The following is a 26,344-nucleotide window of genomic DNA, read 5'->3' as shown; positions in this document are numbered from 1 at the left end:
AAATCACGTTTTACTTAGAAAATGCATATCTTTCAGATGATATAAAAAACTGATATAGCTAAACAACCCAATTGGTTTGAACGGAAATAAAAATACGACTACCATATACTTTGGTACACATGTAGTAGTTCGAACGAAACAAGAATAAAACTGATTAACAGGGTCGTATTACAGGAGCTTCGACTCGACTTCTGTGATAGGGTCAATAATCCTTTCAATCGGACGATCATTATTCAGACTTGAATAAAAATTTTGAAATGATTATAAAACCTGAAAAATGACTTTAAACACATATAGGAGTATTGATCAATAGTTGCTTTGTTCTAGGCTCGTGCAGTTCTGATTTTACCGACAAACCGGTTTTTCGTATCTATGTATGAAATCGAAAGTTATTCAAAATATAGTTTTTGTTCTTTTTAATGAATAATTTTCGTTTGGTTCGAATTTTAATTGCTCCGCTAATAACAGCATACCTGCTATCCAGTGGAGTTGAAAACAAAAAGTGTTACACATCCGTAAAAAGTAGTTGTTACGGAAAAATCTACTAAATTGTGCCAACACAAATATCATATAAATCACACGAAACAACATCATTGGTGAAGTGTGAAATTCCGCAATGCACTTTATTTTCTTCAATTCTATAGATGTAACAACTCTCCTTCAAGACTTATCAGTAGTCGCATAAGCCAACTTGCAGCTTGTATTCTGCACCATTATAAGCTGCACACAAATATGAACAAATCAGCGAAAATCCCGTTTTCTATGCGTTATTATTTGAATTACCATTTGTAATTTCGCTAAATCGTCTCGGCAGTACAGTTATATTTAAATTCTATCCGCAGGGTCACAGCGTGCTCAAAAAAAAAAAAAAAAACACAAACCAAAGGGGTAATTCTACTAGTAGATGAAACGGTGTTTTGGATTGTATCATTAAATTTCTATCGAGAATTTGCATTAGCCGTAACAATTGTTCAAAGTGTGTTTGTCAAGAGATTTGCATATCTGTTCTCATCGAGTTAATAATCTTAAACGTGATTTGGTAGTTTACTAACTCTTCTCATTTCAATTTATTTTTTCAACTTGTGTCTTTCTGCGATTGGCCGACTGCATCTCATCTCGTCAGTGATATCTGAATAATCGTGCAGCTCACTCCAACATTTGTTAAGAAGGACCTTTTTCTAGGACACGAACTGCCTTCAGCATTTTGCGAATGTTTACTATACTTGGTAATTGTTTTTCCGTCTGTTAGTTTAGCTGTTTTAATAGTTATTGGATTTGAATCTGGTTTGTTAAAACACGAACACGATTTCAACCTCAGTTTAGGCTTCCAGCTCCAGAGCGACACCAATCTTGTGTCCGCCAGTGTTGAAGCTCTTGCCGTCGATCATCGTGGACAGCGTTAAAGTGATGCCTTCGAAATGAGAAATAAAAGATTACTTCTAATATTTTTAATTTGGTTTCGGTGTCTACTCACCGTCGCGCAGTTTCTGCTGATAACCGAGTCCAATTTGGCTCTGGTTATTGACCTTGGCTCGGACACATGCATCCTTGTCTAGATCATACTTGGCAGCCAGGCCAAACCTGGTCGCGTTTGAACCAGTAGCCCATGACAATTGCACACCAGTTTCCAGACGATCATTGCATCGCTGGTAAATCAAACCGCCGAATTCGCGTCCATCGTTGCTGCGGAGCGAAAAAAAAACAAACATTTAAAGAACTTCGTGTCTATAGTACTTCAATACTTTAGTTTTTCAATAACAGTTTAGTTTTGAATTTCAAGTGTTTCAGATGTTTGCTCTCTCACAAACATTCTATCTAACTGCATGCAATCATGTTTTAATAATTAAACGATTTCGCATTTTCTAAGTAAAAAAAAACTTAAACGAGTGAAAAAATGCACATCATCAGCACCGTAAATTAGGTAATTGCATTATACTTACACGTTCGTGTGTAAAATGAAGTCACCAGTTGAGTAACCTAGAGCAAAATTGTTTGCAGTAATCTTGGACTTCTGAGAGTCAAATGCAACCTGGTAACCGGCGAGCCAGCCTTGATAACCGAATACGCCAGAGGCGTTCACCAGCGGTCCCGCAAGATCAACGTTCACGTCGGCATCAACGCGAACTTTATCGTGCGAATAAGAGGTCTTGAAGCGTCCAGTCTTGCTTCTGTAGGACAAAGTAAAAATATTAGCATTGTCTATCTTACGTCGGTACTTGTACGTGACACCATAATTCACAGCAAGGCTTTCGTACCCGGTTTGTGGAGCGAATGAACCATCGAACGACAGTTTCAATCCTTCGACTAGTTGATTTTCAACCGATACTTCCGAGGTTAGTGTGTTGTCCGTGTTCCACTTTTCGGAAAAGTTCAGACCGTATTCCTTGACTTTGTATTTGGTTTCAAGCGAACCGAACACTTTTCCATTGTCCTGATTCGAGTGACCGCTGGTGTTGAACTCAACTCCAGAGCTAGTCTTCGTCTTCACGTCTAGCTTCCACAGTCCAAAATGATATCCCTTGTTGAAAACATCGCGAGCTTGCTTACCAAGATCTGAGTACGCTGGTGGAGCCATCTGGAATGAAATATAATGGTTGATGACAATGACTTCATTCATTTAATTCGATGTGTCTACACGACATCATATTCGACAAAGTTGAGTGACATTTCTTGTATCGTGTCGTGATCAATTCTCTATTGGGAAATCTATTCTAGTCTTTCAAGCAGAAAAAAAGTAAACAATCATCATACAGTGAATCGCAAAACAAACATTCACTATCACATAGTTTGGATTTGAGTATGAGTGAATAGTTGAGGTCTATTCAAACAATAGATTCACCAGCGAAGTTCTAAAAATAACCAGTGCGGCAAAAATTGTAAATAAAAGATTAGCTTAATTTAATCAGCATCTGTCTCTAGGGCCAGACGTTGAACTTGAGTCGAGTTGGTTACTAAACAGAGAAATAGTAAATATTCAGATGATAGTAGCCTGCGGCTTTAATCGGTCTTCAATTTGGCTCCCACAGCTATATCAGAAAAATGTATGGTATTGGTATGGTGCAAACATAAGTACATTTACTTCGTTTAAAGTTTCTTGAACTGATTACTGTTACACAGAAAACTGTGTAATTTCGAGAAATCGTTTGAAACATGCTATTATACAAACTTTATATTACGTTCAAATTTTATATAACGTTCAATTCATTAGTCAAATGTCAATATTACTACCCTAATCCTGCAACTTTTGCTTGTACATCTGGTATTTCACAAACACGTTTGATTCAAATTAAGGATTTAGTTATTTTTGTAAGTATTGCCCCTTGCATGACTATTTGGAATTCTGTGATAATCATTCATTGCCCAATTTCTATTTCGCTTTATCAAATCGACACCTCAGTAGCGCAGTGGCAGTTTTTTTTTTGGGTTCATTGTTTGTTTTGTTTTTCATTTGCAACATTAAGTATATATTTTTGAGCAGCTTTAGTTGAAAATTAGGTTGAATATCACAACAAAACTAAGTGTTACATGATTGATTGGGTGATACTGAGTATCGATACTTTCTCAATTGTTATTGTATCGATACCAGACCTCACGGTTTCAAGTATACCTTATTAATATATATAGGTATCAAGCACTGACCATTGCTGAGGTGATTTTTTATTAACCTACCAAGGTAGCAGTCATGATAGTGATTTTTTTGTCTATATGATAAAATATTTCTGTCAAGCGTTTCGATAACGCTAGTATCGATACCCATCACCCAAACTGCGAAATCGTGTGCGAGATTCGACTGTGATAATCGTGTATTTCGGGGTAGTCCAATTTGGCGTAAAAGTCGCAATAAAGACTTGAGCACTTTTATAAACATTAGTATCGATGATACGCGATTAATGTACGTCATGCTTTGCGAAATTGTCATGTGCTACAGAGTGGGCTGAGGAAATATTAGCATACTCTTTTCATGCTCAGATGACGTAACATTTTATGACAAAATCGTGTTTCACGAACACAAATACGTTTTGAGCCCGGCGAAATATATCCTACAAGGGTTTGCAATCGTGTAATGCCGGTGAAATATACAGCAAAAAACCCATTCTGTAAATTGGGCAGATAACGGAGAACCATTTTCTGCTTTATTGCATAACGGGTTTTTTACCTGCAGACACACCTGACACTAAATGCACTATTAGGAACATCCAGAATTTACAGTGAAAAGAAAACTTGTTTAATTCATGTTAGCTGCAGCAAGTGGCATGCAGGAAAACTTAAGGCTGATAAATTCGAGTTTGATAAACCTGTCTTATAGTAACAGATTATGTTCTAAATTAAATAGAGAAAATGGTCCGTTCCTCTCTCCTGTGCTTCCAAATAATGCGATAGTGTGAGTAGCAAAACTACGTACCCAATTATTTTCGCAGCCATATTGATTTTCTTTTCCCGAATTTCACATGCTGCTCCCTGGTCAATCTACTCTTGATTCTAAAGGGGATTTTAATAGCAAATTGATTGTTTTCACTGCAAAATTATAAGATATGGAAATGTAAAATACGTTTCACGTAAATCTGTTTCCAGCATTAACTCGTTATTCATGTGTAGGTATTGATCGGTTATGTAACGCACAAACTCCCGATTGAAATGCACAATAATCATTTTTTCGGTTTCTTTCTGTTTGTTTTATAGGGTTTCTGTTACTAGCTTTTCTGAATCTATCTAGTGAATGAGATTGTATAATGCAAGTTTATCAGAACAAGTGAAATTTTATAACGGAATCGCAGTAGCCGCGGTGTGCAATGTTTCGTGGATCGATTTACGCGACTTCGAATTCATTCTCTTGTTGTAAAATTCTTGGTACGAAGCACTATGATCCTTTACTTACTTCTATAGAACTTTTAACAGGGGAACACTAATGTTCTTTTCACTGAAATAGTTAAAATGCCGGACTGGAAGGAAGGTAGTCACACACAAGAACTCCGGTGGAACTTTCAAGACTGCGAGAGAAAGTGAGGGTTTTTCTGAGGTGATTTCGAGAGGATTATTACGACGAAACATTCACGCACACATGCGCATTTTTATTCAAGTGGTGAATATACTAGGGGTCTTCACATCGAGCTCGTATACGAATACCGAGCCGTAAACTGCGTATCTTCCATTACTCGTCAATGGAGGTGAGTATTTTTACGGCTGGGTATTTGTTTACGAGCTCGACATGAATCCCCCTACTATTTTTCAATGAAAAATACGAAAGGTGCGTAGAAAATAAATGAAATAAAAGCGATGAAAACCCAAAGACGAGTTTCAAATAACAAAACGCCCATTGTTTGTTGAAGTTGTTATGCTACGTTGCGACGTTGTTATATTTTCTACTCCGTTACTGCGATTGAAAATTACCTGACCTACAGCAAACGTCAAAATGGGCTGCGTGCATTATCCGCCATTTTCGCTCGTGGATATGGGTATTTTATTCCATTTTGTTCGTTATTCTAAGATCTATCATTTGATATTTTCCCTTTCGTTGATACGTATACGTTGCATAAAGTCAAGATAACCAATTAACGTAGGCACCATTTTAATGCAAAAGTGACAGGTAATCCATTCGTTTTTGGATGGTATTGAAAAACTGATTAAATGGATCTACGTCATAATGTCATCTCACGGCAGAAAAGTCAGATATAGACCATCTCACCAAATCTCTTTAACCTCACTTTTCTGACAGTTAGTGGTAACTTTGTTTACGTTTTACACTTTGTGCTTTTTTTCTGGTGGAACAAACGTGTGCGCAGTGGAAATGCTGCTCAATAAATAATTGTTCTTAGTGTACTGGTACCTCATGTACAGCATTTTAAAGGCATTTCGATCACAATTGAAATGATCTGCTAAAATTGAAAACAAAACTCCATTACCCGAAGGTAAACAAAGTTACCAGTAGCTGTCAAATTATGATGCGTGACGTCACCGTGCGATGGTCTAGAGAGATAAGTGACTTTTCACCTACGCACACTAATGAACGTGTAAACTCATGTGAAGTTGCTTTTGTTTCCTCCAAACTGTAAATCATCGCATCTCGTTGCTCCGACTTTTTATCACTTTTTACTATTTTTGGTCGATAATGTTCAGCAGCTTCTCCCGATTCATGATCACGAATGAAAAACTCATTCAGAAACGAGTTTAGAACTTATAATAAGTATTCAACTGAATATTTGTCCAGCTGCCAAAAACATAGCATAGTAAACAAAAAAGCGATTTGTAAATACTTCCCTCAACTAGTTGCACTAATCATTCGTACGTAAAAAGGTCTATAGCAATACTCAAAGGGTGAGATAGGCGGAGCCTGGGAGGGAGAAACGGATACGAAGCTGTGTGAGTGTCAAAATGAACCAGAATGAGCTGTCATTGACTGTCAATTTGAACCAAGGAAAAATAAGCGTTTTTTGCGATGAGTATTGTTATAACTGAAAGGTATCGCGTTGCTCGAAAAAATATTCATCGCAAACAGTTTTTGTATTCATTGTCGTATTACAAAAAAAATTGGTATCATAATCATGCTAGCGTACTTCGATTATCAAACTTAAGGCCCAAATACACACACGGCGTAATGATGCCTCCTCCATACAAATTAGAAGGCGTAATTGCGCCTTCCGTTGGGACCCCTTTAAACCAAAACCTTTTAGCTTTGCCTTCTAGCACATCTGTTCAACTGAAGAACCAAAAACGAGACAAAATCTCTTTATTTTAAGTATCGACATCTAGCGGTGGAGAAAACGCATTTTACACTCGAAATTTCATTACGCTTATGTTCCATTCATTCAACAAAAGGACTGTATGAGCTCTCGCCGCTTTTTCGTCGAGAGAATCCTTTGTTCTCCCCGATACTGGTATAGCGAGGGTGCCTTTTCATGATAAACGTACAGTACCACCCGCATACGTGCAACGGTTTTTATGTAGATATATTTTTAATGAGTTTCATTGTTGCCCAAGTTGAAAACTGAATACATATCTTGACTAACGACAATCATTTTTTTTTACATGTACCTAATGTCTTAAGCAGTGCTGGTACAGCGCGTCTGATATGCATTTCTAGCAATGTTAGGTATAAATAACGGTACGAGAAAAAAATATTGTCGTTGATCGAGAAATTTGGTTTCCAAGTCCAACGAAAATATTCAAGTTAATCAACTAACAGGTTGAAATAGTTTTAACAGTCGTAGGTGTACGATCCAAGAAAATTTGTTAGACAATGTTTGAATGGATGAAAGATTTTTAGTTTAATTCGTTCTATTGACGTTGATTGTGAATTGTTACTGAATTTCCACTTCAAAGATCTCTTGAATGCAGTCCTGTCTTAGCTTGATTTTGATAGATTCAACTATTCAAGATCACCTTTTTGCCTGGTCATTAAAGCAAAAAAAATAGTTTTTTGGTGCATGTTCAAACTATTGGAGCGAACTGTTCGAACGATGCACTGTAAAATCAATGTAGGATGGAACAGCAAAAAATGAATGCGAAAGCTTGGGCACCGATTTGCTGCAGAGTTTTGTTCGAAGTTGCATATCTGTTCTGTGCTTCTAGTGAAGATGGTAGTCGCTCGCCGCCTTCGGCTGCGTACTTGAATGCCTTTCGTGTAGACGCATCGTGCCTTCCACACGGTCTTGTAAAGCCTTCTTTTGGCGAAGGCACTGGCAACGCCGTGTTGTATCATTTTCCATCTGCTGGTGATTCTAGAAGTGTGTTGCCTTATTTTTTCTTCCAACAAACATAAACAAATATGAATTGGGTGGCATGACAACAAGAAGGTTAGCACACGGCAGAGTTCGAGACGGCGTGATTGCGTCTTCCGTGTAGACGAGTGGAAGGTGGCAGATGCTAGAAGGCACATTAAAAGGTTTCGAGAAGGTACTGACAATTTTCGTCAGAAAGGCGTTGTCACGCCGTGTGTGTATTCGGGCCTTTACGCTTCTCATGATTTAAGCCTTTGGTTACAATTTCGAACACACTTCATCACGGTCAAACTCGAAACTTTGAAAAAACTTTTATACAATGGCAAATTAAAGGAAACACAGACTCGAAAAATTAATCTGTAATATTTGCACATTCAGTATTCCTTCGTTTGAGTCATGCGTGCGTTACAGCAAGAAGATAGTTACACGCTATCAGAAAACGACGCATGTGCGTGTTCTCTGTTTTGAGTGTAGTCTTCGTTTCTCCCTCCCAGGGCGGAGCAAATACTGGAGCCAAACGAACTGTCAAAATCTGAGCCACAGAGAACATACATTTATGTTCATATTAAAAAATCGAAAATCGCGTGTAAAAATTTGAACCAGATACGTTAAAACACTAACAACATCTGTCATGACCACCACATAGCGGGAGCATTGCCACTTGAGTTCAAATTACTGGTTTTACACATCCTTTTAAAAATAAGATGACATCTGTTCTCTGTGTCTGAGCTGAACAAGAAAGTAAACAACACATTGAGAGGTATTGCAATTAGGTACATCGAAGGACGTGTTTATTTTCATACGTTAATGTTGATCTATTGCTAAACAATGAATTAGGAATGCCTGTAAATTATCAGAGTGATTTTTTAGCGGAGGTTTACAGACCTTTTGTATGGTATGGTTAACAAAAAAATAATTCTTCGTGATTATCATTTGAGTTCATCATGATTTGTTGAGATGATTTATCCTATGAATCTTATACAGCAGACATATGCATTTCATGTGAATTTCACGTAGGATTCAATTACCGGTAAAATGGAATGCATTCGATTATCTACTAGCTACTATGTATGTTTTATACAACGTAAAATTTCCAAATTTTGTTTCCCCAATTTTATAAAGACGGCCAGAGCCCGGGCCCCGGGCCCCCACATTTTTGGGGCCCCCACAAAACGAGAAAAAGTTCTTTTCTCTATCAAAAATGAGATTCAATCAAAAGTTCAATTTACAGTAAGAAAATTTGAACAGACCATTTCAATCTGAAACTTTCCTTCAGTGTTATTTTTTCGCGAGCACCAATATCACAACTACATCCATACGATTTCACCTTCGATTCTCTTGGAATGACACACATTAACCAGACCGATGTCATGGCAACAGTTTCATGAAGCCGCCGCCGATGATGATGGCGCTACTGTTAGAAATATGGTCATAAGCTCCATTCATTGTGCCGCATGTGCTACTGTACAGATTTTTTGCGTGCTTCTAAATATATTGAATGTAGGGCTATCCGGAACATGTTGGAACATGTTTGAACGTGACCATTTATGTCCTGCACAAAATCCATGAAACGTTCAAAACAAAACAATCGTTTTTCGTTTTCTGCAGTTCTTTACACCACTTGCAGCAACAGTTGATCTGGCATGGACGGTGCTTAATCGGCTGTTTCGCAAGCACTGACAGCCTTTTGACGTATAATCGAGCCAGAGAGCCAGAGAAAAACGGCTTCAAGCGAAATGTATGGGGATGACGTTCGTGACAGGGATGTGACATTAACACACCATTTGAATCGATCCAGCGCGCATGGGAGATCAAGCAGGAAAGAAAATAATCCACAAGTTTTTTTAATACATTGCTGTTGATTCCGAAAATAAGTTTACCTGTCCGAATCAGGGATACTAGATTTGCGTTGCAAAATGCAGATTTTCAGAGTCCGTGTGCAGATTTTATTGACCTGCAGAAGTGTGTAGATTTTCCTAGTTTCTATAGATTATTGCCAGCGAAGCCTTATATTTGCGCAGTCTTTCTCAAATTGTGTGCAAATTTTTGCTTGCGGATCGCATTTTTTTCGAATTGCGGTAGGTTTTTATTTTTAAGATATCAAGAAAAAAATTCCAGATTTCGAGCAGTTGCATACATTTATTTATTTGAGCCTAATGATCTCGAACGCAACTGGAGAAAGGTCTTTATCGAAGATGAAACTGATTGAAAATAGGTTGCGTACGACTATGAAGAGTGAAAGGCTGTCAAACTTAGCATTGTTAAGTTGAGAGTACAATATTCTGAGGGAGCTGAATGTTGATTATTCAATCAATAAGTTCTCTGCAAAAAAAAAAACTCGTAAGAAAAAATTCTAGCAAATTTTTGGTAACTTTCCAATGACAAATAAGTGTTTTTAACTCGTACGATAAAAAAACGGGTTTGTTTTATTCTGGGGCCCCCACTGTAAACTGGGCCCCGGGCCCCCACAATCGTAAATCCGGCTCTGAAGACGGCAAATAGTTTTAAGAAATAATAGAAATGGATCAAACGACATAAATACTGACAAATATTACGACATTTGCCGGCGATAACTATAGTCAAAAATTTTTTCACGTTATTGTTACGTGAAATTTCCTATATTTATTCATTTTCTGTCATTTTGCTTGATTTATGTGACAAACCAATGAGTATAAAAGAGAGGTGAGGAGGAAACTTACTAACACTTGCACGCGCCCCTCTGCTCATCCTCCTCTGCCCATAGTTGATGCCAAATAGTGACGTAGTTATTTGGATTTCCCATTGAGTTCATCTAGTTGTTTACATTTGAAGCATTTACTAATACTAGCAAATTTCACTCTCCTCCTCACCTCTCTTTTATTCTCATTGGTGACAAACATAACATCTACATGAAAATCACATGCATACTATGTTTTATCACGTAGCATCTACGTCAACTTGGCAACGTCAAACAGAATGAAGTATCGCGTGAACTCTCCGTGCGAAAATACACAGAAATCAAAATGGCGAAGCTGTTGTCTGATTAAGTTTTTGAACATGAAAGGAATTCCTCGATGACTTCCCAATAAGTGAGCTTTAGAAAAACCATAAGAATCCGGCATCGAGATTTCACACAGATTCAGTTCAAATTGCGAGGAATTTTCTGAACATAAACAGTTGCAGCTAACAGTGATGATCGCCAACGAATGTCGCAACATCATTTTGCCATTTTGTACATCGTTTAATTCATTTACGAATTGACGATTTTGCATGCCCGTGCGACTTATCATGCAACATATTTGTATAATTTCTGGAAACTATTCCTAGTCTATAAAGAATTTGGGAAACCACAATCGAAAATTATACGTTGTATAAAACGTAGAACCTATCTGACAATCAAATGCTTTTCACTTTACCGGTAGTTAAATTCTTAATTATATCGTGAAAAATATTTTGATACTTCTTCTATGACATTCTGTTTGACGTTGCCAAGTTCAAGTAGATACTACGTGATAAAACGGATAAAACATAGTATGCATGTGATTTTCACGTAGATGTTATGTTTGTCACATAAATCATGCAAAATAACAGAAAATGAATAAGTACAGGAAACTTCACGTAACAATAATGTGAAAAATATTTTGAGTAACGTCTCAGCATTCAGAAATGCACTGTTAGATTAAATTGCAGGAAATACTAGCGTTACAATTCCATCTATTATTTGGTTAGATAGAATATAAGAACATTAGTTCAACGTCATGCGGTTATGTCTTGGATACCACCCGCACAATATTTTTTCACACGAATCTTGGAATTAACTGTTTTTTACGGAATTTATGTGGTTTTTTACGTACCATGTATTTCCCGCGTTAAAAGCTATTCCAGGGTATATCAACTTGCTGTTGAAGATTGCGTTTTTGATCCACTACCGAATTATGACTTATTCATATGAGCATCCATTACAAATCAATCTATTTTGGCTATTTGAACCGATTAGCAATTAAAATAACGTTTAACTTACAGAAATCTAAACGAAAGCAGATTTTCAAATAACACAATTCTTAGCAGCACCTTTTCCTTCATCAGTTTTAAGTAAAATTCTAACATCAAATCATAATGTTGGTTAAAAAAAAGATTTAGAGTCACAAACATAGCATTAAATTGGTCTAGGCTCATGGAAGCAAACATTCATTGACCTGTTGGTACGAGGATATTTTGTCGAATTTATTACGAACACAGAAATAAATGGGGTCAAAATCGCGTGCTTCCATGTGATTGCATGAACTAAACAAATCAGATTAATTATGTAACTTGGGGCAGTTATCAAAGTCCAAAACCCTTCATAAAACGTTTGTTAGAAATGATTTTTTGTACCTTTGAAGTTAGACGTAGTCTTACATCCTACAACAAACATACCTATAACGATTTAGTGTACACTAATATTACATCTACGCATACACAATTGTTACTATAAGTCAAGACATATCACTACGTATATCGAGACTATTCTTTTGATGGCACGTTTAATGTTTAAAAATAGTGTATATTCGCATACGGCTTGAAATAAGCTGTTGGCGGCACGTTTCTGAGTGCCAGTGACTCTTAGGAGAGAATGAAAATAGGATCATCATGAGCTGCCCGGTAAAGGTACTGGAAAACGCTGAGCTAGGTCGCTATAGTGTAGCTGATCGTAATATAAACGCAGGTGAGGTTCTTTTCGAAGAAAACCCATTTGCCATTGGACCAAAAGCGGACAGTTTTCCGGTATGTTTAGAATGTTGCCGTTCAGTCGATGGAAATGCAGGTGGTCCAAAATGCCCGCTTTGTGGATGGCCTATGTGCGAGGATTGTAGTGAAAACTTGAATAACATCGTGAACCATAAAAAGGAATGTGCCCTCTTCGTTGAAAATAAGGTTAAATTTCAGAATGTTAAAGATTCGAATGCCAGTTGCGTGCAATTGGATTGTATAACTCCATTAAGAGTTTTGTTGCAAAAGGAAGATCAAGCTGAAAGATGGAATGCAGAAATTACTCTCATGGAATATCATCCAGATGCACGAAAGGATACTGCGATTTGGAAAGCTGACCAGAGAAATGTCGTTGAATACTTGCGGGGACCGTGCGGTTTGAAAGATTGTTTCAGTGAAGAATTGATACAGCGAGTGATCGGAATTCTAGCAGTCAATGCGTTTGAAGCACGAACCAATTGCGGAAGTGCCATACGTGGACTTTACCCTAAATTAGCGATTATGTCACACTCATGTGTTCCAAATGTCGTGCATTCGATTTATCCCAGCGATAATTACAGGTGATTTAACTGGAGACAAATGATTCTATGTAACATCTAATTAATTGAAGAAACAAAATTTCTAATTTAGAGATGATGTATATGGCATATGTTAGGTATTTATTTTATTATAACAATAATAATAGCTTTTTGTTGTGCACTATAATTGGTATTCCAATGATGAAGACTTGAAAATTGAAGCTTAATCGTATTGGTTAGGTTTTTTTTTTGTAACTTAATTATCATTACCACTAATTATCAATTAAATTGTATGTGATGTCAATCACAAATGTTAGGGTTTTTTTGTTGTGGCAATCAGGACATATTACGTATTTGTTAATGATTTTTTCGCTTATTTTAGGCTAGTTGCAAGAGCAGCGGTTGATGTCGCAGAAGGTGAAAAATTGCACACTACTTACACTTACACGTTGTATGGAACAAGTTTGAGACAAAATTCATTGAAAGTTGGAAAATATTTCACATGCCACTGTGCGCGATGTTTGGATCCTACGGAATTGGGAACGCATTTCAGTTCGCTAAACTGCGAAAGATGTTGCAACGGGTTGATAGAATCAAGCAATCCCTTAGGTAAGAATCTCATCGCGCTACTGACCAAATACATACTGATTTTGTCGTGTTTAAGATGATCAAGCTGACTGGAAATGCACACATTGTGAATTTACAATCAAAGGTGAAACTGCTTTAAAGAAGACGCAATATATGCAAAATGAAGTGGATAAAGTAGGTTGCCTGAATGACGGACGAGAAAAGTTGGACATTTACGAGCGTCTCTTGCAAAATTTCACGACTATTCTACACCCATTGCATTTTATCAACACAACCATTCGGGATAACCTAATTCAGCTCTATGGCAGGATCCCCGGTTATAGGATGTCAGAACTGCCAGATACCTTGTTGGAACGCAAAGTAGAACTGTGTAAAGATGTTCTTAAAATTTTGAACGTATTTGAGCCTGGCAAGAGCCGTGCTCGGGCTATGGTTTTATATGAGCTGCATGCACCCATTGTTTTACTAGCTAAATCAAATTTAAGCCGCGGAAAGTTAGAAGTGAATGAATTTAAAAAAAAATTAGAATTAGCGATTGAATTGCTGCAAGAGTGCGCAACTATACTGGAATGGGAAGATTCTTGCACATCGGAGGGTATTTTAGCACGTATTTCAAAACAGGCCGCTCTACAATTGAAGCAAACCAGACAAATGTTTAGTTAGTTGTATAAGCCGACGCTTCAAGCATTTGAAAAATTTAAAATGAAATAACAGACAGAAATGCGTTTCGAGTTATTCAGTTTAATAAAAATGTTTCCTCTCTTTGAGAAACAAAATGATGTTTTTTTTATTAAATTTTATTGGACTCACCTGATATGACGCGCATCTTTGGTAAATTTAAGTTACGGTTTATGGCGACGTCTCCTGCAAGGTAGTTTCAGTTTTAAATCATTTACAAATGAGTTCAATACCTCGCTATCCTGACGATTAAAGTACTAGAGGTTGGCAATCCGCTCACGAACTGATCTAAAGAGCTGGTTCTTCAAAGTGAGTGAGTGATCTATCGCTCTTTTTTAAAGAGCGGTAACTCACCCCTTACTTCAAGCAAAAAGCTGAAGTTGATTTTGTTGATCAGACACCGCAAGCGAGAGCCATATGAATGTTTTACACCCCAAGCGCAAAGCGGCGTGCGACACTGCAATAGAACTCCCAGAAAATAGCTGCCACCGGCTGCCTGCTCTCCTATGCATAAACATCCACCAGCCGCGGAAATAAAAAATAAAATCTACTTGCCACAGTTCACACACAGCACACGGGCTGGCTAACGCCGGGACGCAAACGAAAAGTAGAACGAAAAGAGCGAAAGAACTGGTTCACTGATCTTTTGAATCTATGCAGACAATCCGCTCGCGAGCTGATCAGAAAATCAGTTCTTTAAAAGATCGAAATCTTCTGATCGTGAGCGGATTGCCTGCGAGCTGAACAAAAGAGCCATCGGAAGAACCAGTTCTCCTGAGAGCGAAAGATTTCGCTCTTTCAAAGAACTGAATCTTTTGATCAGCCTGCGAGCGGATTGCCAGATCAGTGAATCAGTTCTTTCGTTCTTTTCGTTCCACATCCATTCGTGTGCGTACTCGGCGTTAGCCAACCCGTGTACTGTTGCAAGTTGTTTTTTTGCATGCTCTTGCGGCTGGCTGGTGGCTGGGTGATGAGAAATGCAAGTCATGCATATCAGGGCAGACGTTTGGTGGCAGCTTGTTTCTGGGAGTTTTATTGTAATTTTGCGCGCGACCTTGCGCTCGGCAAATCGGGTGTAAAGCTTTCACCTGGCTCGCTTGTCTGATAATTAGCTACACTGATAAAAACCAAAAATTATGTAGGAACGAAAAGAGCGAGTGAGCTGTTAAAAAGAACTAGTTCATCTTAGTGAGCGGAACCGCTCGGATCCGCTCACTATAGTGAACCATTTTTCCCACCTCTATAAAGTACCAGCACCAGGTTTTAGTGCGTATCGGGTTTTGATGGCAGTCAATTTCAAATATACAGTCATGGAGAAAATAATAAATACACTTCCAGTGTTGGATAATTTTTCGTATTTGCGCACTGACTTTAATTGTTGTATGATGTTATGTTATGTCATTATGATCTGCAGACACTCTTTTCAAAAGAGGCACGGAGAAATGACTGGAGAAATTTCTTTGTCGGTGATTCCGAAAATTTTTTGCGTGAGTTAGTGTTGTTAAAGTGGCGACAAAAATAAATACACTATTGAAATATATATACAAAACAATCCAAATTAGCTTCATTTCTCTACATATCGTTAGCAAAGTGGCCTTTAACGTTACAAAACTCACTTTCAAAATTTCGTGGCTTGTCCTTTGTTTTGTAAAGCCATATTCAATCTTCCGGGTATGTTTACCACCAGGTTTTCACGAGTAGAAGCTGAACTAGCATTTCACGCTGCCTGTCCGACGTTCCACAACTTTGTTTTATTCTTTGGATGATGCTTTGCAACCTAGACTTTCCCAATCTTCCATAGAATTTCTAAGGGATTTAATTTAAAAGTTTGCGCTGGTCAACCTTATAATTTTATATTTTCGTTTGAAAATCATCATCGTGTTTTTAATGCTGTATGTTTAGGATCGTTACTCTCCAAAGAAAAAGCATGTTTTCTTTGGCATACGGAAGCATTGCGCTACGTAAAATATCTACACAGTCGTTAATATTCATAGTCTATGTTATAAAATCAATGGATTCCATACCAGCATCAGAAAACAGTATTACACCGTTTTGTGGTCACTTCTAAATTTTATTACTTTCGTGGTTAATTGTGCTTTGAAGGCAGTATTCACCGGTCTTCTCACCAGCTGCTGACCGTTTGAAACAAAATAGGTTAAATTTCGACTCATCCGACCAAAACACGATGTGCCATTTAGTTGCACCCTAGTCTAAAAACCTTTCAGAAAATTCATTTCTTGCCAAAATGTGTCGCTTTTGAAGTAGAATAAAGTTTCCTGTGTACCTAGGTGGTCGATTTTGCTTCCATATGCCGAAGAAAACATGCCACTTTGCCGGATCTCTATGCAGTATAACGATCCTAAACATACAGTATTGAAAACACGAAGATGATTTTCAAACGAAAATATAAAATTATTAGTTTGACCAGCGCAGACTCCTAATTTAAATCCTTTAGAAATTCTATGGAAGATTGGAAAAGTCTAGGTTGCAAAGCATCATCCAAAGAATAAAACAGTTTTATGGCACGTCGGACAGGCAGCGTGAAATGCTAGTTCAGCTTCTACTCGTGAAAACCTGGGGGTAAACATTACACGAAGATTGAATATGGCTTTACAAAACAAAAAACAGACCACAACATTTTGATAGTGAGTTTTGTAACGTAAAAAATCACTTTGCTAACAATATGTAGAGAAATAAAGCTAATTTGGATTGTTTTGTATATATATTTCAATAGTGTATTTATTTTTGTTGCCACTATAAAAACACTAACTCACGCAAAAAAAATTCGGAATCACCGACAAAGAAATTTCTCCAGTTATTTCTCCGTTCTTCTTTCAAAAAGAGTGTCTGTAGATCATAATGACGTAACATAACATCATACAACAATTAAAATCACTGCGCAAATACGAAAAATCATCCAACACTGCAAGTGTATTTATTTTTTTTCTCCATGACTGTATAACCCAACTCTTTAAAATTCGTTTCGCCAAACAAAAACGAACGCTGTCTGCAAATCTCTGAACAAATGGTGAATATTCTGTAAATGTACCGAAATTTTATTGTAAAATTAAATAATTTTACTTTACAACAACTTTTAAGAATTGTGTGATGCATGATTTGTTCATTATTGCTGATTTGTCATGCTCTCTTCAGTTAATTTTCCTAAGGATAAACATATCTCAATTTTCTGCTTACTTTACCTTACCAATCAGCCAAAGGGCTGTGTGGTCTTTGTTGTATCTAAGAGCCGACGCTATTGTATCCGACCCATGGCTGCTCGTCGCCACTCTTGCAGACTGCGTAAGCTGCGGAGATCTCTTTCCACTTGATCGATCCACCGTGCACGTGCACGTTGCGCGCCACGAGGCCGCATTCCCATTGGGTCGTTATCCAGAACAATTCAAACTGGGCTCTCGTCCGACTTCCTAACGACATGCCTAGCCAACCGTAGTCTTCCGATTTCACCCTTAAGGACTTAGTGCTTTCCTTCAGCAACTGATACAACTAGTGGTTCATATGTCGTCTCCATGTGCCATCTGCACACCACCGTAGATCGTACGCAGCACCCGTTCGAAAATCCTAAGGGCACGCTGGTCCTCCACGAGCAAGGTCCATGTTTCATGGCCGTAGAGGATTACCGGTCTGACAAGTGTTTTGTAAATGGTCAACTTCGTGCGGAGGTGAATTTTATTCGACCGAAGTATTTTCCGCAGTCCAAAGTAAGGGCGATTTCCGACCATAATGCGTCTTTTAATCTCACGGCTAGTGTCATTATCGGCGGTCACTAGTGAGCCCAAATACCATCTCGATTTCGTTACCGTCAATAAGAATGCGTGAGGGAGGCTAACAGAGTTTTTCCTCGAGCCTCTATCTTTCAACGTGTTTATGGCTGATCCGACCCGATTGGTCTCTGCCTAAGTCTGCTGCTCGTTTCCGTTAACGTCCCAAAGTTGCGTGCCATAATCACAATGTCGTCGGCGAAGCCAAGTAACTGGTCCGTGGTGGCGTGGGCCCCCATGAATCCCTTTTGGTATTGCTCCACGAATTTCTTTGCGAAAGGTGATAAGTGCCGGCATAGGCTGAAAGAGTACCTTGTAGGCAGCGCTTAGCAGCCTGGTTGCACGATAGTTGCTACAATCCAGCTTGTCACCTTTTTTGTAGATCGATGTAGACGATTCCCTCCAGCCATTCCTCCGGTAACGTCTCATAGTCGTCTGTTGCACGTACTCCTAGATCAATTGCCGTGCTTGTCGAAGTACTATTTCCACCTTACGATCGCCTCATACTCGCATGTCAGGAGATTCCCTCTCAGGTAAAGGCGACACCCGTAGAACTTACGGGTGTCGCCTTTACGGGTTGGCGCTTTTTCCTTCGAAGAACCAAGTTCTGTCTGTTCCGCGCATAATTCAAGGAATTCAGATCTGATGAACTGAGAGACGATTCATCGTTGGCCAAAAGTCGATTCAAATTTCAGAGATGAATGAGATGCTCATGGGCAGGCCCGGATTTGAGGGGGGGGGGGGGTCAAGGGGCAAATGCCCCGGGCCTCCCGACTCCAAGGGCCCTCCTAGACGAAGTGAAGACCTTTTTTTTGCTCGTCACATCTTCCGTAGCACAATTTTTCGTCAAAATTTTTTGAACAAAAAGGGCCTCACGAAAAAATCTGCCCCGGGCCCCCCAACGCACAAAACCGGCCCTGCTTATAGGGAAATCACATAGGGTAGTGTTTTCTTTCACATACTATCCACTGCATTGATGAAATCAAATATTGTATGTGGCTCGTTTTATTTTTTTCTGAACCTTTTTCAATTCAGAGGTAATTTTTTTTTGTAAAAAATAACCAATATCAGTATCACAATTTGCACTGTTAAGGGGTAAAGAAACTTGGAGTATGCACCTTACATCCATTTATGACTAGGCTCTCGTTCGAACTCACTACCGCAGCTACTACTTCGAGGCTTTTGTTTTATTTACCTAACTGAAAAAGTAAACTGAGTTCAAAACCTGCCGCAGATCAAAATCGCCCTTATTTGGATATTGTTGTAGAATCAAATTAAGCTTGCGTTTTGTAAGGTCGATCACCGAGCCGTCGTTTGTAATTTCACTGTGAAAGCAGTAAAGTAAGTTAGATAACACAAGAGAACATAAATCAAAGATCTCGATTCTGCCTTCTTACCTGTCCTTGTAGCTATATTTTCGCACCATAAATTCGGAGAGATCCTCTAGGATCGGTTTTGAATGCAGAGCAACAAATTGTTCACGACAAATCTAAGAAAAGAGAGAGTTATTATTCGCTAGAAACAGATGATAATATTTCATCATACCTTGTTCATCGCAGGAACTGTACAGGCGTGGGTCCAATAGCAGTCGTGAACGGAGATGAATGTCAGTCCAGCACGTTCGCAGTGCAACGAGGTGAGCATCATATGGCTAGAATCCAACGAATGGACGAAATTGGGTGGGAATGCGTTTTTTTGTTTCATAATGTTGGGTTTCTCATATGAATCCATGGTAAAAAGTTCAGGAATTTTAATCGACTTGAATGAAACTGGGCGATCAATTCGATTGTACGGCTGAACTACAGGAAGGCCAAGAGGAGTAACCCATTCTACATTTTCACCGCGTACAGCAGAGATTAGTCGAGCGCAATCGGTAAACCAATCTTGAATTTCTTTCGCTGAAGTGAACATTTCGCTGAGAGCATTGAATGTTTGCACTGTGAGATAACTTGACGCAGGCCATACCCACTCCTTCGGAAATTCATCAATGTATTCTAACTGGCGAGCGATTTGCTTACGGGCACCATAACGTGTTACACCATATACCGTTGTCATCACAGTTTGTTTGATTACCTTCCGTTGGATGAAGCCTTCAAGAATCTTGGCTACTTGAACATTATTGGCAGCATCTTTAGCTCGGTTTTCTTCAACTAATGTAGCCACTGAACTATATACATCTTGAGGTACATCTGATGTGGATAGATTTACACTAATGGCACCGGGGGTATCTCGCCCGAGCGCTGCATAATGCTGCAATCCATTGCAGGATCCGTCTTGATGAATGGGAAAATCACTGAGAAACTCAGCTGGATTCGAGCACCGATGAACTTTAGCAATCTCCATACAGCATGCAAGAGTTTGCCAAGGCTCGTCAGATTTACTCCACCACATTTTTCCCGTCAGAGGGTGATCCGCCGAATCAAGAATGTCATCCATGATTTCATCAGCATACCGTAGGCGTTGTTCAATTGAATCTCGTTTTTTCAAACCAGTTAAATTTATGCAATGTAACTTGAGCCAATTGTGTCCGTCCGGTCCAAGGGGTTTTTGTTGATGGAAAATCATAAGACTGCGGGCCAAATCGTGTCCCAAATGATTTAGATGAGGAGGAATTGGATAAACGCGACCCCGAAAATCTATGTTTTGAGGTAGCCAGAAGGCTTTATCACGAAAATGATTGGCCAACGAAAGCCTATACAATGCGTCGCACCACAGACTGTACATGTCTCCCTGTTTCCGTCGATGATTCATTTTCTTTCGCATCATGTTGAACTTATCGTATCCTGTCATTTGGTGTCTTGGAACAGTCTCTTCTATCGAAGGTAACGAACTTGGGGGTTCGGGAACATCCAACTTTGCATTACCACCCTTGTTGAAGATTTCTAGCACAATGTCCAGCACAGTCCCATTGATCTTCCAAGGTATACTGGCCAGTTGATTAAGGGAGTCGAGTGTGGGGTAGATGTCCTTTGGATCAGCATCGTTTATTCTTTCCGTTTGTTGGTGAGCTTGTTGTGGTAAGCGAATTAGATCTGATTTCGCAAGAATATATCCTCCATTGTCCGGAGTACTCCATGGTTGCGGAGGACATAACATCGGTATCAGGTTTATATCGAAATTTAACAGGTTTAGCTGCGACTTTCGGTACAGTTTAATTAACACAGGATGTGGTTTGATTTGCTCTTTGGCGATTTTTGTTTCATAACGATACAGCGAATAAAAAGCAGGCACCAACTTCACAGGGCGATTTCCTGAAGCTGTTGCATTAACATTGACTTTAAGATCATTTTTCAGGATAGAATACAAAAACTTTCCCACTCCATTAACGGCAGCTTTTGGCCACGCGATGCTCTGTATATCCATACTTGCCCCATCCCGTCGGCAATAGTGAACAATTCGTTGCCACATCTGCCTCGAGTTGTCACTACTATTTCCTTTCGCCAGTATCTCGCAATAGAGTTTATAAACTTCGCTTGTTTTATCAAGTACTCTATTTAGACGCTTCTGCTCTATGTGGTAGCAAGCCTCAACTTTACGGCCCAGTTCTCGGTAGAGATATGGGACTCCAATACTAAAAGTGTCCGAACCTTCTAACAATTGTCTAGCTTCATTGAGTAGAATTTCTGTATACTGGGCAACGCTGAGAGCCTTCAAGTATGGAAATAAATTTATTGCCCGATTAGATTTTGATTCCGTTACCGCCTTTAATGTATTGATATCGCGATGGAAGGCAATGGATATTTGCTTTGTCCATAACTTGCGTATTTCTTCCAGCTCGTTACGCTAAAAATAGAAAAAAAAAGAATCGAAAATATTTTTATAAACGGATGAAAAGTTGTTAGCAGAATGGAAGAAGTTGCTGTAAAAAATATATACACAGTTGAGAAACTACAGTCGAATCCCTCTATAACGACACTTTTCATAGTGACAAATCTCGCTATAGCGACGTTCTCAACAGTCCCTTCTGTTTTATACTAAAATTCTTCGTTTTATTGCGACATTTCGCTATCACGACCTTCCTCTTTAACGGCATACCAAAACTAATACTTGTCATTCTTTATTGCGACAATAGTACAGTCGAATCTCTCTATAACGACATTGCTGAATCTATAACGACATTCTCAACAGTACCTTCTGTTCTACATATGCAAACATTCTTCGTATTATTGCGACATTTTGCTATAACGACAGTCCCTTGCGATGTCGCTATGAAGGGATTCGACTGTAATTAAAACAAATTAAAAACAGACGGTGGGAGAGTTAGGTTTATCCGTACACCTAAAAATTTGTAAAACGAATAAAAACGATGCGCAAAAAAAAAAAAACAAACAAAAATAAAAAGATAATGAATAGATGAGTAAATGGAAATAGGAAAATTTCAAATTTAAAATGCAACTGTTTAACGTACATATCGTTCCACGATTGCGGTCGGTTCTGGAAAATGTTGTATGCTCTTAACAGTAAGTTGTCCCTTGAGCTCCAACTCGATTTGCTCGGCGCTAAATTTTTCCAACTGCTCCGTTGTAAAACCAACTTTTGAATCCATAATTTCTGATCCGGTAATTTTTGAAGCCGGATCTATAACGGTTTCTTTATCATCGATTGCTTTCACGTGTGTATTAAGCGTATTCAGCAAATGATTATCGTACAATAACGATGGAGGCGTGTATTGCGGGGAAAATTCTGGTTCGATTTCTCGAAACAAATTTAGAACCCTTTCACGTTGATCGTGCGTGAACTTACTGCGGTCAAGTATGGTATTCATTGTAATTTGCTTGGACTCTGCTTCTTGAATATAACCTTTTGCATCTGTCAAACGTTTGTCCGTTGCTTCTAGTCGTCCTAAGCATTCGAAAATAGCCGCGTACGTTTGATGATTTGGATCAATATGATCTTCCTTCAAAATTTTGATAATTTCTTTAACTTTTAACATATTACCACTTTTGGCATACCCATGTAGAAGTGTATTGTAAATGTCAATATTTAAATCTTGTTTGTTTCGCTTGTATCTGTAGTTTAGCACAGTGGCAAAGGCACGATTGATCATTCCGCTGGTGACGCAAATGTCTAAATATGCACTGAGTGTAACGTGAAAACTTTTCTGACGAGCTAAAATTTCATGTTCTGATGATTTATAATACTTTGAAGATTTTGCTTTCTTTTCATTGGATTCTTTAGGGTTTTTTCTCGTACGTTTTGGTTTGGTTGGTGCTTCAATCATTTCCGTTTCGGGAAGTAGGTCGCTGGTTTCGAGAAATTCGGAATCCACTATATCTTCGACAAATTGAGCGTTTTCTGTAGGTTTGTGACGAGCTTCAGTTAGCAATTGGTAACTTTCCAAAATTTCTGCTAGGGTTTCGTTAGGTAAGTTTGTTTCTGTCATATCTTTTCCAATAAAAATTATCGGTGTTTCTATAACGTTGTAATTCGCAGTATTGGCCGACTTTTTCTGATCTTCATTTGAAGCATTATCGGGAAGCTGCATCTCGTGCGAAATGTGATTTTTGATAAAATTAGATAGTTTTTGAGCTTTAAGATTTTTCACGGACGCTTTGGTGCTTTTTGAAGAAGACTCATCAACTATAAAATAAAGAAATATTGTGAACTCCGAGCATAATGTTACTTCTAAGATTACCTTTCAGAAGTTCTGTAAACTTCTTAGAATTGTTTTTGTATTTTCTTTTCTTCACAGTTTGGTCTAATATCTCGGGCGTTGTAGTTGTTGAATGGACACGTGAAAAACAATCCATTTTGATGTTTGCAAAACCTGAAATATATGTATTGTTTATTTACGATGAGCTTTTGTTTTGATTACGCAATAGCCGCAAGACTCGTAACCTATTTCCCGAATATGAAACGTAATTTAAGTGTGATGCAGAACTCTCGCATAGTTTTTGTACTATTTTCCAACAAATTATAATATTTGTCTAAGGAGAATAATGCAACTTACCATGATAACGCAGCGAGTTTCTTAATCCAAATATATGCTGATTATATAAATACGAAAACCTCTGAATGCCGACAAGATCAACATTAAGGTGCTTAAAACCGGACTTAAGAATAAGTAAACTATTTTTATTTTTCGATAAACTCCTCAAGTTAAGTATGTGGTACATGTTTGTTATAGTTTGGAACCAAAAACAAGAATGTTTCTTTGAATACGAATTCTAATAAAAGCAAAACATTTCCAAGCACATTTCACTTTATGTATTAAAGAAACGCAGAGAACTCACACTGGGAAAGATAAAATCAAAAGGGAACGTCAATATGAATTCTGAGTATGCAGGGCTGGCAGAATACCTTTTCAAATTTTTGCTTGCTTCGTTTACTACACGAATAAAAATCTGTATTTGAAATTCAGAAGGTGACAAATAAATCTAGCGCAACGTGAAACAAATTACTAAAGGCCCAAACCAAAAACATCATATCAAGAAGACTGGGAACTCTGCCTGAGATTGAGCGACAGTTTTGGCAGCGCAGTCTTTCGAGTAAAAGTGGTACTGACGCATGCTAGTGTGTGTGTGCTGGCGATGCGAATGCAAGCTGAACGCACAGGTTGGACTACCACATACGCCCACTCTGTCTTCGCAGCGATGCAAACTTCCACCTTTGATAGATGGAGTGCGTTGTTTGATTTGACGCTTGTCATTTGTATGGGATCGATCCAGAGATGCCAGTCTTCTTGATATGATGTTTTTGCCCAAACACAATGGATACGTTTGCGTTGCGTTGACGTTAATTTGACAGAAAATGTATAGGCTAACTGTCAAATTGCCGCAAACGCAGCCGCAACGTACCCATTGTGTTTAGGCCTTTACTGCAGAGAAACGTAAATCTTGAGAAAAAAGAGAGAAATAATTTAAATTTTGGTGTGTAGCGGTTTAGTGTATTTGTATACTAAAAAGCAGAAAAAAGGACACAATCGCTAGTCGTTTTACGTGTTTTTGAATAAGTTTAGTCTAGAAATGTAATGTTGTATGATGAATAAATGATTTTGGAGCAGTTATTAACGAATTAAAAAAAGCTCTTTATAAAATTTGATGACTATCACAGCACCTTAGTAATGATACAGAGGCTCATGTTGTCAAGCGAATCATTGTCTTATAAGATCTTTTGGTCATTTTATTGAATTTGTCGCGTGAAAATTTCCAAACAGTCCCAAGTCATTGTGTGATCCTTGCACTCAGTCTATGGCTGTAGTTCGCCAGCTCTGAAGTCTGCGTAGGGTCCGAAGGTCGTCTTCCACCTGATCGATCCACCTTGTCCGCGGTACACCTCTCCGTATCGCCCTGACGGATTGAATTCAAGACTCATCTTCAGTGAGCTGTCATCCGGCATCCGTACGACATGTCCAGCCCACAGCAACCTGCCAATCTTGGCGGTGTGGATGATAGTCGGCTCCCCAAGCAGCTCTTGCAGTTTGTTGTTCATTGACCTATCCACTGGGGTAGCGTGGTGGGGGCGGCGGGGGCGGTCACCTTCATAAGGGTGATATCTGTGAGATTAACTATCAATTAGGTGGAGGTCGCGGTGAAACCCTCGAAATTATATAAATTTGCTTTTAAGAGTATAATCTCAACCAATTTTCAAAAATGGGTGGATTTAGTGCAATTGAAAACAAACGTGCTAACTCTCACATATTTTTGATAACAAAATGATTTCATTGCAACCTGGTAGGGGTGACAGCCAGGAGGAAAGGGAGACACCCAAATTTTCCGCCCCGGGTATCACCCGATCACGCTACGCCTTTGGATCTACTCAACGTTCCGTTCTTCATCTGCAGTCCACCGAAGGTGGTACGCAACTCCTTTCGCTTGAAGAATGCAATGGCGCGTTGGTCCTCCACGAACATAGTCCATGTCTCATGGATGTAGAGGATTACCGGTCTGATCAGCGTCTTGTAGATGACCAACTTGGTGCGGCAGCGAATTCGTTCGGAGGGACGCCAATGCATTTCTCTGCTGATTACCAGTTAGCAGAGAGCCCAGGTACAAAAACTCGTCGACCACCTCGATTCAATCACCACCACCTTGAACGCGTACTTCGTCTTCGATGCATTGATGACCAGTCCAATCCGTTTGGCTTCGGCATATCCGCCATCTTTACAAAGGTCCGAGTCACAATGTCGATATCATCGGCGAAGCCAAACAGCTGAACCGACTTTTGAAAAATCGTGCCACTCGTGTTAATCCCCGCTCTTCTAATCACACCTTTCAAGCCAATTTTAAACAGCAGGCAAGAGAGACTATCAGCTTGCCCTAAACCTCTTAGAGTTTCGAAGGGGGCCGAGGATGCCCCCGGTGCTCGAAGTACACACATCACTCGATCCATCGTCACT

The 26,344-nt window shown here is 38.9% G+C and overlaps 3 protein-coding genes across 4 annotated transcripts; 1 reads left to right on the top strand and 2 right to left on the bottom strand.

Moving 5' to 3' along the window:
* Positions 1–593: 593 nt before the first annotated feature.
* On the bottom strand, positions 594–5,038 carry LOC129733326 (voltage-dependent anion-selective channel-like). The gene is made up of 5 exons (XM_055695123.1): positions 4,877–5,038; positions 2,256–2,575; positions 1,941–2,168; positions 1,475–1,683; positions 594–1,411 (listed from the first exon to the last, which is right to left on the bottom strand). Exons 2-5 carry the CDS (start codon positions 2,573–2,575, stop codon positions 1,320–1,322), a joined length of 849 nt encoding a protein of 282 aa, XP_055551098.1. The 5' UTR covers positions 4,877–5,038; the 3' UTR covers positions 594–1,319.
* A 5,643-nt stretch (positions 5,039–10,681) lies between these two features.
* On the top strand, positions 10,682–14,260 carry LOC129728110 (SET domain-containing protein SmydA-8). 2 transcript variants are annotated; one of them, XM_055686504.1, is made up of 4 exons: positions 10,737–10,783; positions 12,235–13,003; positions 13,344–13,570; positions 13,626–14,260. In XM_055686504.1, exons 2-4 carry the CDS (start codon positions 12,324–12,326, stop codon positions 14,210–14,212), a joined length of 1,494 nt encoding a protein of 497 aa, XP_055542479.1. In that variant the 5' UTR covers positions 10,737–10,783; positions 12,235–12,323; the 3' UTR covers positions 14,213–14,260. The 2 variants fall into 2 exon arrangements, with proteins under 2 accessions (XP_055542478.1, XP_055542479.1); XM_055686503.1 differs by having other exon boundaries at positions 10,682–13,003.
* Positions 14,261–18,995: 4,735 nt separating this feature from the next.
* LOC129731341 (DNA-directed RNA polymerase, mitochondrial) lies at positions 18,996–24,247 on the bottom strand. Its single transcript, XM_055691241.1, has 6 exons — positions 23,957–24,247; positions 23,642–23,773; positions 22,415–23,586; positions 19,552–21,789; positions 19,404–19,495; positions 18,996–19,331 (listed from the first exon to the last, which is right to left on the bottom strand). The coding sequence occupies exons 1-6, from the start codon at positions 24,120–24,122 to the stop codon at positions 19,202–19,204; spliced, it is 3,930 nt and encodes a 1,309-aa protein (XP_055547216.1). The 5' UTR covers positions 24,123–24,247; the 3' UTR covers positions 18,996–19,201.
* Positions 24,248–26,344: the final 2,097 nt, after the last annotated feature.

The sequence above is a fragment of the Wyeomyia smithii genome, chromosome 3 (assembly GCF_029784165.1).
Source record: "Wyeomyia smithii strain HCP4-BCI-WySm-NY-G18 chromosome 3, ASM2978416v1, whole genome shotgun sequence".
Taxonomy (NCBI): domain Eukaryota; kingdom Metazoa; phylum Arthropoda; class Insecta; order Diptera; family Culicidae; genus Wyeomyia; species Wyeomyia smithii.
The sequence above is the reverse complement of the archived record's forward strand: the minus strand, read 5'-3'. Positions and strand labels throughout refer to the sequence as shown.